This window comes from Electrophorus electricus, chromosome 19 (genome assembly GCF_041902795.1).
Source record: "Electrophorus electricus isolate QZ-2024a chromosome 19, ASM4190279v1, whole genome shotgun sequence".
Taxonomy (NCBI): Eukaryota; Metazoa; Chordata; class Actinopteri; order Gymnotiformes; family Gymnotidae; genus Electrophorus; species Electrophorus electricus.
In genome coordinates, this window is record NC_137515.1 from 17,552,822 (window position 1) to 17,565,880 (window position 13,059).

The following is a 13,059-nucleotide window of genomic DNA, read 5'->3' on the forward strand; positions in this document are numbered from 1 at the left end:
TACCCACTTCTCAGGGTTTTACTCATAGCTCACAAAACCGTTGATCACCGTAACACTCACCAGCATTCTGTTTCATGTCTTGATTGCATTTAAAACATCATTTAATTGGTATACATGGGAAGAAATGTCTTTTATTTGTTAACGGTCCAAAGCTGACCCAAACATTTTTAGAATGCAGGGTGCTATAGCACACAATAAATCTAGATTCTGCTGTTTGCTCAGTATAAGGCACAACTGGCTGAACAAAAGTAATTTGGATTCATCTTACCGCAATCTGAAATTGAGCTGGTCTATTTGGTACTGAACTACTGAACTAACTAAACTTCATGGCAAACTGCCCAAGTGCTCAACAAGATTATGAACTAATTAAGGCATTCAAAATCTTACCATCTGACAAAACAATCCAACATAAAAAAAAATTATATAGCAGGTAAATGTGAATTTAAATTAATTACTCAAGGAATTTGCATGATAGGAGACTGTCTTTGTCCCTATGACATAATAGAGCTCCTATTAAAGGTTTTATAATAGGTATTTGTGTCTATTTTAATATAGACTATATAAGTCTTAGTCAAAATCAAGAAATATGCACATTCAAAATGACACTTGCTATCACCATACCACAAGTAATCTCTCTTTTTGTTGTACTAGTTTAATCTGTGATAATTTGCTAAAATATAGGCTGTGCATTAAATCTTATTAAACCTTTAGTTCGTTTATTTCATTGTTAAGCGCGAAGCCACGCCCAACAAAAACAATTGGTTCACGTCTGAGCACTATCAGTAGCACTGAAGGCTCCAGACTAGGTCGGAAAGTTAATCCACCCATTGTGTTGCTGCCATCTACTGGACGAAAGTAGTATTTCACCGAAAAGTACGGCGTGTGGTGAGAGTGAGAATGTGGCCAGATGTTGAAATAACCGACAACCCTGAAAAAGGATCTTACTCGGAGAGCTTTCGAGAGTTGAAAGTTACTTAGTAGCTGTGAATCTAACAATGTTTGATTGAAGTAAGATTTTGAAAAGTCTTTTCATATTTTATCTATATAATTGTTTTAATTTTTGTTTAAGAAATGTAAATTGTGTTTAAAGAAAAAATAATTCTTTTTCAAATGTATTTCACTGTGAATTCACTTGCGGTTAAGAAACGCTCTTTGTTTGATTCTCCAGTGCAGGACGAGCGCGCTTCTGTACGTCACAGCCTTTCCAAAGACGGAATAAAATGGCGCCCTCTCATGTAGTAAAATACTGTCAAAGGGGTTTATCTTGGATACCTGTTATTTTCATCAACCTGGTCGTATGCTGGTCGTATTATGCCTACGTATTGGAGCTCTGCATTTGTGAGTACAAGTGTAAACTTGAATTATGTCTCCGTTGTTCACTGAAAGTTGGAGGGTAGTTTGCAGTCACGGCCGGCAAAACGAAGCGTCGGTAAAAGTGACTGTAACTGCCTGGTACCAATATTCGTGAGATCAGGGCTAATTTAGAAATGATGCATCTTCATGGCATATATATTGCCAAATGCAGCTTGAAGCTTTTTCTGTGTTTGTGACAACGGCCTAATTTAATTCGTTGTCTTGTGTGTAAAAACTTAGCTGTAAGCACTGACGTTAACTCCTAATTAGGCTATGTTACCCAGCTGCCAGAACCGACTAATGCGCTGAATACAATTAAGATAACAGAGTTCAACAAATAGTCTGGGATTGTTGGTGTTAGATTTTTCTCTCGCTCTCTCTCATTCTCATTTATTTCAGCTTGTATCAGCTTTGAAGGCATATATATATATATATATATATATATATATATATATATATATATATATATGCATTTTTCTTTTCTTTTTCTTTTTTTTTCAATTTTCGGTATTACGTCTTTTCAAGGAACATGACAACTTTATTTTACCCTCATATATCACCTCATGCCTTCTGTTCCTTCCTATTAAACATACACATTACTTGTAACTGTTGTCTTCCTCGTGGCATTCATCCAAATTATACTGCTTTAATAAAGCAAAGTGCAGTACCTTTTATCAAGTTCCTTGATTTAGACCCATAATCCCCCCCCGCCCCCCATGTTAATGAATAAGCGTACAGTACAGAACAGTCTAGTGCTTCACATTTAGCTAAGACTCATACAAAACACTGGCACCTGTCAGGCAGTATTAAGTGTTGCAGAAGTAGTCTGTTCCTGCTGGACACAAAGCAGGCTTTCTCCCTGCTAGACGGCAGTGCCAGCCTCCGGTGCCCCTGCATTACAGGCAGGCTATAGGGACAGGAGGTGAACGATAGGAAGACAACGGTCCATCTCCGTTCTGCTGCTGGCTCTGAATGGAGGACGGCTGCCAGTTAATCGATGGAAGGCTCTCTAATGCTGGTTCTCTCTTTGTCTGTCTTTCTCTCGTTCTGTGTCCAGACACAATCCCTAACACTGAAGAACAAGGTAAGAATGGGGCTTCTGGTAGAACGCAACACTACATCTTCTCAATGCTTGAGTTTGTTACATGAGTATATATATTTTTCATTGGGTGATGTAATACATTTTACTGCAGTGCTGTTCCCTCGTGGTTTGGAGAGGATGTAAACGAGATGTTTGGGGCTGTACAGGTTGAAGTGAAAAATAGCTCATATCTCTATATCTTTCTCTTTTGCAGTTATTTATCTGGTAGTCTTTCATGTCTGCTTCATAATGTTTATGTGGTCATACTGGAAAACGATCATTTCCAAACCCATCAGCCCCTCAAAAGAGGTAGGCCTGCGGCATTTCTGCAACTCTGTCTTCCCCTTCTTTTCAAAGATCCACACATGGAACAGAATGTTACCCAGCAGATTTTTGTAGTTTAAGTGAAAAGGATTCTGCTTATTTGTGTAGTCGTACCAAGCCTGTCGGAGGCCATGTCATTGCTGGGTGGCTGACTGGCTAGTCTGTAGTTACATTACCACAAACCATAATAACAGACAAGATGACCAGAGCAAGGAGAACTTCAAAGAAGTCTTTATTTTGTGGGCTTGGAAAATGTATTTAATTCTTTTTTATTTTGCCATGTATTGCTGTTTAGGTGCATAATGTGGAGGTTTATTTCTGCAAAAGATGCTTTTTAAAATTTTTTTTTTTTTGATACACTAAACATGCTGTATGAAAGTACAGAATAACACTACAGAATAATAATAGACTCATTCTCTTATGTTACGAGGCATAGGCATTTAGAGTCACAGTTGAAAACTTTAGTCTTAAACACAAATGTACATGCACGGGTGCACAGGCTCTCACTTTCAACACTGTTCCACTGTTGGCTGTAGTTCTGTTTACCAAAAGCAGAGAAGGAACGGTATGAAAGAGAGGAGATGCCAGACGCCCAGCAGGAGATCCTGAAGAACGCGGCCAGAGAGTTACCCATGTACACCCGTACTGCTTCTGGAGGTCAGGGTTCTGCACGGCAAATATTCTGCTCTGAAACTCTCCATAAAATGGTTTTGGGTGGCTGGTTCTGCTATTTTGCATGTAGCATTACACATTTGTATTTATGATTCTGCTAAGGCTGGCTCTCCTCTCCCTCTAGCCATTCGCTACTGTGACCCCTGTCAGGTGATCAAACCAGATAGATGTCATCACTGTTCAACATGTGACCAGTAAGCAAATTCCTCTTCCCCTCAAATATTGCCACTTCTTGCATTATCATTAAAAAAAAAAAAGATTCACTTCCGCTATGTGTTCTCTGTTGTTTCTTTTAGGTGTGTACTAAAGATGGATCATCATTGCCCATGGTGTGTAACTTTTACCAGACTCTAATTAGAGCAGGTTTCTGGCAAACACAAGCTATGCTTTATAACCCTTGATGATTAACAGGTAGAGAGCTGTGAAACAAGACAGCTGAATGTCACTGTGTTGAGGTGGCACTGAATTTATGTATGTGTGTGTGTATGTATGTGTGAGAGAGTGTGTGTGTGTGTGTGTGTGTGTGTGTGTGTGTGTGTGTGTGTACATGTACACATGAAGGGCTTGAGTCCCCAATGGTTTAAGCATATCCACAAAATGTTTTTCCTCTAGAACAGCTAGAGCTGATCTTGGTATTAGTTAACCATTTTATCTGCAGTAAGTACAACGCTAGCTTAAAGAGGGGAAAAAATGTCTTTGGATATCTGATTGAAAACATTAATGTTACTTAAGGGGAGTCATCAATTTTTTGATAATATAGCTGCTTTTATAAGATCACCAGGCACCATGTTTGTCTCACATTGAAGAGAGCACATAACACATTTTAGTTTATTAGCCAGGGTAGCTTCTACGCTTTAGGGGCCTTACACATAATTTGGGACTCTCTATCGCCCCCTACCACCCAGACCTATACTTTATAAAAATAAAAACGTAATGTTTTTTAAAAGCTACTTTGTCACATATTAACAATAACACAAAACAAGCAGATTATGCTAGGTAAATGCTTTGTTGATGAATTATTAAAGCAGTATATTGGGAAGTTTACCGCTTATTACGTAGAGTTGGCACTGCTGTGAGCAGACAGCATCATATCGTGATCAGTTCACGTGTTCTCGCTCATCACCAGTAAAAAGACCTTTTTAGTCATCACCTATCTGTAAGTTAGTCGCGTTGCTTGTCCTTCATTTACTGGAATTGTGTGAAATTCCCATCACATTCTTTTTTTTTTTTTTTTTATCTCGCTTTCGGAAGAAAGCATGCCGATGCTGTGCGTTTGTAGGGGGAGGGAGCCGGGCCTGACCGATACTGTAACATAACTTTCAAAGTGTCAGCAGTGGAAAAATTCATTCGGGGTCGTTGCATCGAAACATCGGAGTCTTGAGCCCCGTCAGCTCCCCCTATAACGACACCCTTGGCATGAGCTACGTTCCAGACGTGTCCGTCGTCAGCAGCTTTGTCTAGGGCTGTGTGATTATTAATATTGGTCAATGTGGAAAACAATATCGCGATAATTTGCTCACAGTTAGAAGAGTATTCTAATAATGACAGAAGCCCGAGGAAACCAGAGGATTCATAAGGCTAGAAAATAGCTTCTTTGCAAAAATAGACTAACAAACATTGAACTGTGCAAACATGCTGTATCTGCCTTAACAGGACAATACAAGTTAGCTTGTCTTGTAATGTATAAAAGCAATGCAAATAAAGCTCGGAAGCTCTAAAAAGCTGTGACTACTAGTACAAATTCGTTTGGCATGGCAGTAAATATCTCAAATGTAAAGGGACACCCGAGGACAAAAATGGATCAAAAGGCACATTTAATGTAACAAATTTAACAAAATAAAGTAATATTAATTATGTACTAGGTTACATCTCCCAAATGCTTTAAAGGTAGAAATCTGTGTGTTTGTGTCCTTGCTGCTTTTGAATCACTTTTCATAGGGGCTCATGGCTACACGATGTGTTGTTGTTGTGATACACCAGCACTAGGCCTGATCAAACTTAAATGGACTAACGTGCCCGTATTTTCATACGGTGTGCTGGCTGGGATGGCACCACTTTTCGGTGATGGAAACACAACAAATCTTTTCTCATCTTGATTTGCGCTGACCCAATATTTTGCGGGCCATCTTAATCTGTGCTTCATTACATTTCAGATATCCAGACCACTTCCGTATAACTGATGATGTAATTTTTTTGTCAACAATTTGACAAGCCTTGGAGGAAATTGGGAATTCATCTTCACTTCCATGCCCCTCACTGGTTCCACTTATTTTCATTCAGTGTCCGGAGCATTCTTCAGTGTTCGCTAGCTCAAACATATGCTTTGCGATAGGAAAAGGTACTTTGACTTCCAAGCCAAGAACTGCAGACTGACTGGCTGTTGTTGTGTTTCTTCTGTGATGGGCTGTTTTTTTTAAAATCCATTTTGGGGTAAAATGTTGCAAACATTTTACCCCCCCCCCCCCCCCCCCCCAGTGCTGGATGATAAAACTCTCAATACAGGATCTCGATAAAATGTCTAAAATGATTAGGCATTTTATCGAGATCCTGTATTGAGAGTTTTATCATCCAGCACTAGCCTGACATTGTAATTTGGTGAATTTTTCCCCATCCGTCTCCTGTATACCTCACATGCCTCTGTCTTTCCCTGTATCTCTTAGGGTCAATAACTGTGTGGGCTTCTCAAACTACAAGTTCTTTGTACTGTTTCTGGCCTACTCCATGCTGTATTGTGTGTTTATTGCTGCCACCGTTCTGCAGTATTTCATCAAGTTCTGGACAGTGAGTACACATGCACACTAATATACTGACACCATAAATGAGCCTGTATGAACATAATAAGCAATAGCTTCAGCTTTGACGTGGCTCAAGCAGTCCAACCTTGTTATACGTCAGACGGAGCTTTGTTCTTGACCCATACTTAAAAAAGCATATACAAACAGCTCTGTTGTGGACACTGGTGTGTGCTTGCAGATGTATGTGAGTGTATATGTGAGAGAGAGAGCGCAATCTTGTTTTTGAATCTAACATTCTGTCAATGTCTCTAATGCTTGAAGCTTTGCCAAAGGAGAGCTATAGAGCACTGTCCAGAGGTAAACTATGCGTGCTTGCTTTGCTTTGCGCTTGAACTCACTATGGTATGTGATCATCGATGTGTTAAGTCTCTGATAGACCTATTTACCTAAAGGAAAAACATCAGAGCTGATGTAGAGTCTTTACATACAAGGCATATAAGTTTTAGCATTTTGGTACTGCCATCTGTATTTAGAAAGCCTTGTAAAACTCTGGAGCAAACATTTCTATATCATTTAAAGGTTTAGACATCTAGAAAGGGTATAAAAACATTTTTTTATTGGGTGCCTTTTTAGCTTTCTAAAAAGAAATATATTTTCCTGGTCTGTTTTGGCTAGGATTAAATGAGTGCATAATGGTGGCTCTGGTACAAGACCATACCATCTGTTGTTTTGTTTTAACACATTCTAAAATAGTTGTTATGAACTAATGAGTTAGTCTCCTCCATAGTGAGCTATGTTTAAGATAATGCCAGACATGTTGCATGTAAAGAAGTTCTGAAGTCATGTGTGTTTTGAAAATGGGGCTCACCACCATCCCCTCTGCTCAGAATCAGCTGCCGGATACTCCTGCCAAGTTCCACGTGCTGTTCCTCTTCTTCGTGGCGGCCATGTTCTTCATCAGCATACTGTCCCTGTTCACGTACCACATCTGGCTTGTGGCCAAGAACAGGACTACTATAGGTGACCTGCTTCATCTCACCCACACTACAATGGACAATGAATAGCAATTTTATTTAACCTACCTATGACGAAGCTGTGTGGCATTTGGTTTCTTTTTATAACGTTATAACCGTCTTCCTTTCTGGGTTTCCTTCCTGCTTCCGTTTCTCTTTCTGCCCTGATCTGTATACCTCTCACTGGTGATATTAGTATGTTTCTTTCTTTCATTCATTCATGGAACCTTTGAGACAATTTCAGTAACAGACATTTAAGGCAGCTGGTGCAGATCAGAAAGGTGATTTGATCTTTACATCTTGCCATGCTGAGGACTGGTAACCACCATGGGCTGTCTATAGACTGTCTAGAGTCTGATATTGCTGAGTGGTGGCTAAAATATTTTAAGCACCGTGACCATTGTGTTGAGTTGTGGTAACACTTCTGATAGGAAAGGCGTTCAGGACAAGGCTGAAGTACTTGCTGATGCCTGCCTGTGCCTCATTCCCCACCAGAGGCTTTCAGAGCCCCAGTGTTCAGACACGGCCCAGATAAAAACGGCTTTACTCTGGGTTTCCGTAAAAACTTCACTGAGGTTTTTGGAGACCAAAAGAAATCCTGGATCTTGCCCATTTACTCAAGGTAAGGAAAAAAACCATAGCTGTCCTCCTGACCATTTCATTAGTGTATTTCTTAATATTTCTGTTCTTTGTTGGGAAATTTCAATGGAAATGCATCATGCTCTTCTCATTGTATTCATTAATGAAACCTGTAATTAATAGCATTCTTAAATTCAGAACACTTGTCTGTGATGTCATGTCAGTATAGTATTATTTTAAAATAGAGTGAAGTCTTTTTACCAGTGGACTAGTAGGGAAAGATGTGCTGAGCAATTGTTCTGATCAGTCACTGAAAAAGAAATGATCTGAAAAAACTGCATGAGGAGTCAAAAGCCTCTTATGACGGCTCACGGTAAATTGTGTTAAAGTATGTTGGTCAAGATGGATTCAGTAAGTTCTGTTGTCTCTCACTGTATTTTCTTGAAGTTTGGGAGACGGTTATACATTCCCTACTCGGTTAGTCAACACGGATGCTGAACAGGGAACTGTGAACCAGGCTAACTCAAAATGGTAATCTCCAGTTATTTTTCCTTTTTATTCCACTCCGTGAATGGTGTTAAATTAAATGCATTTACATTATTTTTGTACATGTAATCTAATCATAAAAGTAATGCAAATATGATTTAATTCTACTGTATAGAAACAAATCCATGAAGTGTTTGACAGGGCATAAATTAAGCTCCTCTTGCCGACTAAGTGTGTGTAATGTACAGTGCTATTGATGGCCAAACAAACAGTCGGCCTCTGAGTGAGTCAACTAACCAGCTTCTGACCAATGACATGCACTCTGATGAACAGAAGGACTGCAGAACAAAGACTGGTAGGATGAAAAACTGCTTTCACTGATCACGCAACTGCAAATTCTTGCTAAATTATATTAAAGAGTAAGATGAAATAAAATAATTTCAAATGTTAGAATATTCATTGTGTGCTGCCCAGTAACAGTAAATACTCCCATGTTGAAAGAAAATTGGCTATTATCCTTGTAACCACTTCATCAGTACTTTTGATACAGGAATGTGTTATTGAGTTAACCAATGAGCATAAACCTCTTGGAGCTGTGTGAACTCTCATGTGAAGCTTTCTGTGTTGCAGATAATGGACAGACAGTGGCAGTCTGCATAGAAAGTGAGCCCTAAACAGGTAAACACATTGAGATGGGATTTTAGACTTTTCATCTATATACATGTATAATGTAATTGAGTGTCTACGATAGCTAGCTAGCTTCGTTTTTACAATTGGAGTTGTAGTAAAATGGAAATATTTGTACAAACGTGTCCACATGCATTGGTGTCCCCGTCGCTTTAATTCCAGGAACAAATCATTGTATTATGACTAAGTGTTGAGGCTTTTATAGACTTTGCTTGGTGTATTTCCCAGTGTTGAAAGCAGGTAGCTAGTTAGCTAACTATACATATAAATGTCAGGAAACCAGATTCCTGTGGATACACATGACCCCATCGGTTCATTGGTAATTTGGATAGATTGATGTCAAGTCTTAAGAGCCTTTAATTTCAGCATAAAATCCTTTTTCATTCCATTCCCCTAATAAACAGTCATGTTGCAGAATGTTTTGCCACTTGGTCCAAATGAGGGTGTGTTTTCCAACTGTAAAGTGACATCAGTGCATACCCTCTACAACACAGCTGCTTTCTGCACTTAATACCAGAATGGAAATCACCATTGCGCTCCAGTTTTCTTGTGCTCTGTAGGCACCGAATTTAATCTTTTCTTAAGTACTGATTTGAATCTCTATATATGCATTTCAGGAAATGCTAAGATGCGTAATCAGGCATAAATGTGATATGATTGTGGCTAAAGGGGAAAAATGAACCTTTAAAACTAGACTTGCAGATAATATATTATCAGTGTGGTGTTCACAATGCCAGAGATATTGACTGTATTTTAATTATTACCTTCATCTATAGGGCTTAACATGACTGTCACAAGCCAGTCTGATCACTTGAGAGCCTTGTGCTGAACTTTTAAGACTTCACTCAAAAGACCATAGAGCCATCCACTCTGCCTTAAGCTTAGCAACTTCCTGTCATCTCCATAGAAACTGGGAACCAATGAAAATGCATCCACAAATGTCAAACAGCATCCGTGTCAATGTGGACTTTTGATCACGCTACTGCTTCCTGTGTACTAATGGGACTTGGTCATTTCTGTTTGTCATAAGTCACATGAATACACACACCAACTTTTTTTTTTTACCAAATATTCCCGTTCTATTTTGTTTCTTGTATTTATATGTGGACTAACTATACATTTAACTGGGACCTTTTAAGGTAAAAACTGGAAACGTATGGTACTTGAACCATTGATGGTATCATTTTGCTGAACTTTGGTAGCTGTGATTCTTCCCCCCCCCCTCTACCATTTTGCACTGTGTAGGTAGCAGAACTTTATGTTCAAACAATGTTGGCACTCAGGCTGATTGGAATAATAAATAACAAACACTACCTAGGCACTACAGGGCATGAACCAACTGTACCTCCAAACCTGCACAAGAACAAGATGTACACTATACTGGAGACTGGATGTTATCAGTGCTCAGATGATGATACGTTTAATTTGTTGAATACAATGTAGTATTTATACTACTTTTCTATTAGTATAAACAATTGAGCTCTTGTTAAAAGCATGGTGCCACTGTTTTGAAGAAGTGCATTTGAGAAGGTAGTACACTTAATATGTACATTCCAGGAGATGTTTGCTGAATAGCACTAAAGCTTCCTTCCATTTCACCTTCATTACTGTTGAGTGACATGAACCACCTCAGAATTGTTTCAGCAGCACAGATCATTGTCTTGTTCATCAGGGTGTTCTTGGAGTTTCTGAAAATAGGAGTACTATTTCTGGATCAGGTTCTGCTTTGGGTACATCGTGAATAAGTGTACAAAATCTCCTTGATCATCAGTTTTAGTATTCATAAAGCATCACTCCCCCACCCAGGAACGAATATGTATTTATAAGTTAAAAAAAATCAGCTTCCCTGGCTATAAATAACTACTCATCAAAAAATGAAAGCCAAAATTTGAGGTCAAGAATATTTAAGGAAGCAGACGTTATAAAATGGATGTTATAAAGTCGGCTTTGTGCCTTCAGTTCAGGAACAAGTGTTGGGCTTGTATGTGGCACTGCACCCAGGCTGAGAACACCTGCTCAAGAAGAGCTTATCTGGTAAAAGGGTATTAAAAAAAAAACCCTTTGTATTTATCATTTAGCAATTTTCTAACCACACTTATTTTGTAGCAAACTGAAAAGAAGTATATTTCCATTAACACATTTAATCCATGATCTTACATAGACCACTGTTCATTCACAAATCATGTGCTTTAGAAATTGCTCATTTAAGGTTTGTGACAGGTGCTTCCCTTCGTTTACTGTCAGTATTTTTCATGTGGGTGTTTTTTTGTAAAGAGAAGTAGAGTTTTGTTTACAATGGTAGTATTCTTTTCTTTGTATGGTCTTGGAGAGGAGGAGCTGGGGGTTACTGATTGTTTCTTGTAGTACCACGTGGTCACTTTATACAACTCTGCTGCATAAAATGCATACTTTTATATTCATAAAAGCAATGGCAGTGACAGGGTAAAAACTACATTCTTTTAGACTGCAACTTTTTACAAAGGTTCAAGATATCGTGTAAATAATGGCTTCACACTAGTTTTACACTTTGCCTTTAGTTTTCCACACCCATTGTGCAAAACAACATTTAAAAAATGGAAATGATCAGGGCTTGACAGTGGATGCCAGATAAAAAAAATAAAATAAAAATTTGATCCTCTTTGTAAAACTGTCATCCCTCCGACCCTTTGCATCCCCATTTGATCGATTTTATTATAGCATGAAGTAAAATGTCTACTGGTGATAGAATTAAAATATCTGTAAGCAAGTGCTTCAAACCAAATCACTTTCCTCTCCTATACAGTTTTTGGTTCAGTGCATGGAGCCTCTAGTTCAGCTACAGACAGGCATGAGATATTTCAAAAAAAAGTTTTTTGAAACCCCCCCCCCCCCCAACCACTCCCCTGATATCCTCCCCTCAATATTCTAAATCAACATGAAGCCACATGGTGACCTGCAGAAATTTAAATCATTTGCTATCATAGCAATTTTTAACACGGCATACTGCTTTAGAAAGAATGCTAACAATATTTTAAGCAATTACAGGCCTTATGAATTTAATTCAACTTTAAATCAACACTGAATTTGTTTTTGCATTTTGTGAGGCCTGAGTATTAACCATGTTGCTACAGAGGGTTTACATGTTAAAGTAGCCAAGTTTATCAGGACTGTGATCTACACCAAAAACAAATTCTTTGTAGAACAATGAATTTCACTAATTATTGATAACCTAGTAACATTTTAGATGTTACTAGGATCAAATACCAAACTTGTATCAAGGACCATTTTGCTGTTAAGTATTAAGCATGGGTATTTTATATATAAAAAAAAATGTATATTTATGTTTGCATGCAATTTATTTTTTTTTACTTACCTGCAGGGCAGTTTGGGTTTATAATGTAATATTTAAAGAAATATTTCATAAGTCTAAACAGTTTTTTTCCATGTCTAATTGAAGGTTTGTATTTTGTAGATTACACAAGAAATTTCTTGTATAGGTGTCATTCTGATGACTGTAATAAACAGCTTTTTTGTTGCTCAGTATTACTGTGCTTTTCGTGTCTAATGTCCTTTACTGTTTAGAATGCTTCAAAGTGTTTGGCTATTTCCTTTGCATGCACTTCAAATATGTATGTAAAAACTTTTTGATGAAGTGCTTTTCTTGTATTTACTGGGATGCAGATGATAAGGCTAAAGTTAATCTAACCTTGTTTCAATGTGAACAAATCAGTCTGTAGAGAGAATTGCCACTCTAACGTCTGCGTTTGCTTGCTAGAGGCGTTCCCAAGCTAGAGCAAACAAATAGGGGTGAAAACAGCTAAACAGTAGTTATTTAAACTAGTTGTTAAATGCCATTATCTCTGCTGCTTCAGGATTAGCTCTCTAATCAATCAGCACTCACTGGCAGAAATTGTAGCATCCTACTGCCCAAAACCTGTTTGCTGTACAAAAAAGGAAATGTACAGGTACGTTTTCTTTATTTTATTGTAATACACATTTCTACTTTTCGAAATAAAAGGAAGATCCGGGCCAAGTAGTGAGAAACTATTTAAATTTTTCATTTTAGACGTGGCTCTATTCACCCCCATTCACTGAACTCTTGGGCTCCCTCTAGCGTTTTGAATTTTATTTTAGATTCTCGGGAGTAATA

At 38.2% G+C, this 13,059-nt stretch overlaps 1 protein-coding gene across 2 annotated transcripts; it reads left to right on the forward strand.

Moving 5' to 3' along the window:
• The first annotated feature begins 885 nt into the window (after window positions 1–885).
• zdhhc20a (zDHHC palmitoyltransferase 20a) lies at window positions 886–12,452 on the forward strand. Of its 2 annotated transcripts, none has more exons than XM_027006435.3 (14): window positions 886–1,008; window positions 1,169–1,338; window positions 2,411–2,437; window positions 2,649–2,743; window positions 3,295–3,415; window positions 3,555–3,624; window positions 3,727–3,759; window positions 6,091–6,211; window positions 7,053–7,185; window positions 7,674–7,800; window positions 8,205–8,288; window positions 8,492–8,598; window positions 8,874–8,921; window positions 9,707–12,452. In XM_027006435.3, the coding sequence occupies exons 2-13, from the start codon at window positions 1,221–1,223 to the stop codon at window positions 8,915–8,917; spliced, it is 1,080 nt and encodes a 359-aa protein (XP_026862236.1). In that variant the 5' UTR covers window positions 886–1,008; window positions 1,169–1,220; the 3' UTR covers window positions 8,918–8,921; window positions 9,707–12,452. The 2 variants fall into 2 exon arrangements, with proteins under 2 accessions (XP_026862236.1, XP_081558004.1); XM_081701878.1 differs by having other exon boundaries at window positions 9,838–12,452.
• Window positions 12,453–13,059: the final 607 nt, after the last annotated feature.

Bases quoted from the DNA above. Each gene is read 5' to 3' on its own strand.
- zdhhc20a (XM_027006435.3), top strand. From the start codon at position 1,221: ATGGCGCCCTCTCATGTAGTAAAATACTGTCAAAGGGGTTTATCTTGG. The intron at 2,744-3,294 runs GTAGGCCTGCGG...TGTTGGCTGTAG, and splicing joins CCATCAGCCCCTCAAAAGAG to TTCTGTTTACCAAAAGCAGA. The intron at 7,186-7,673 runs GTGACCTGCTTC...ATTCCCCACCAG, and splicing joins CAAGAACAGGACTACTATAG to AGGCTTTCAGAGCCCCAGTG.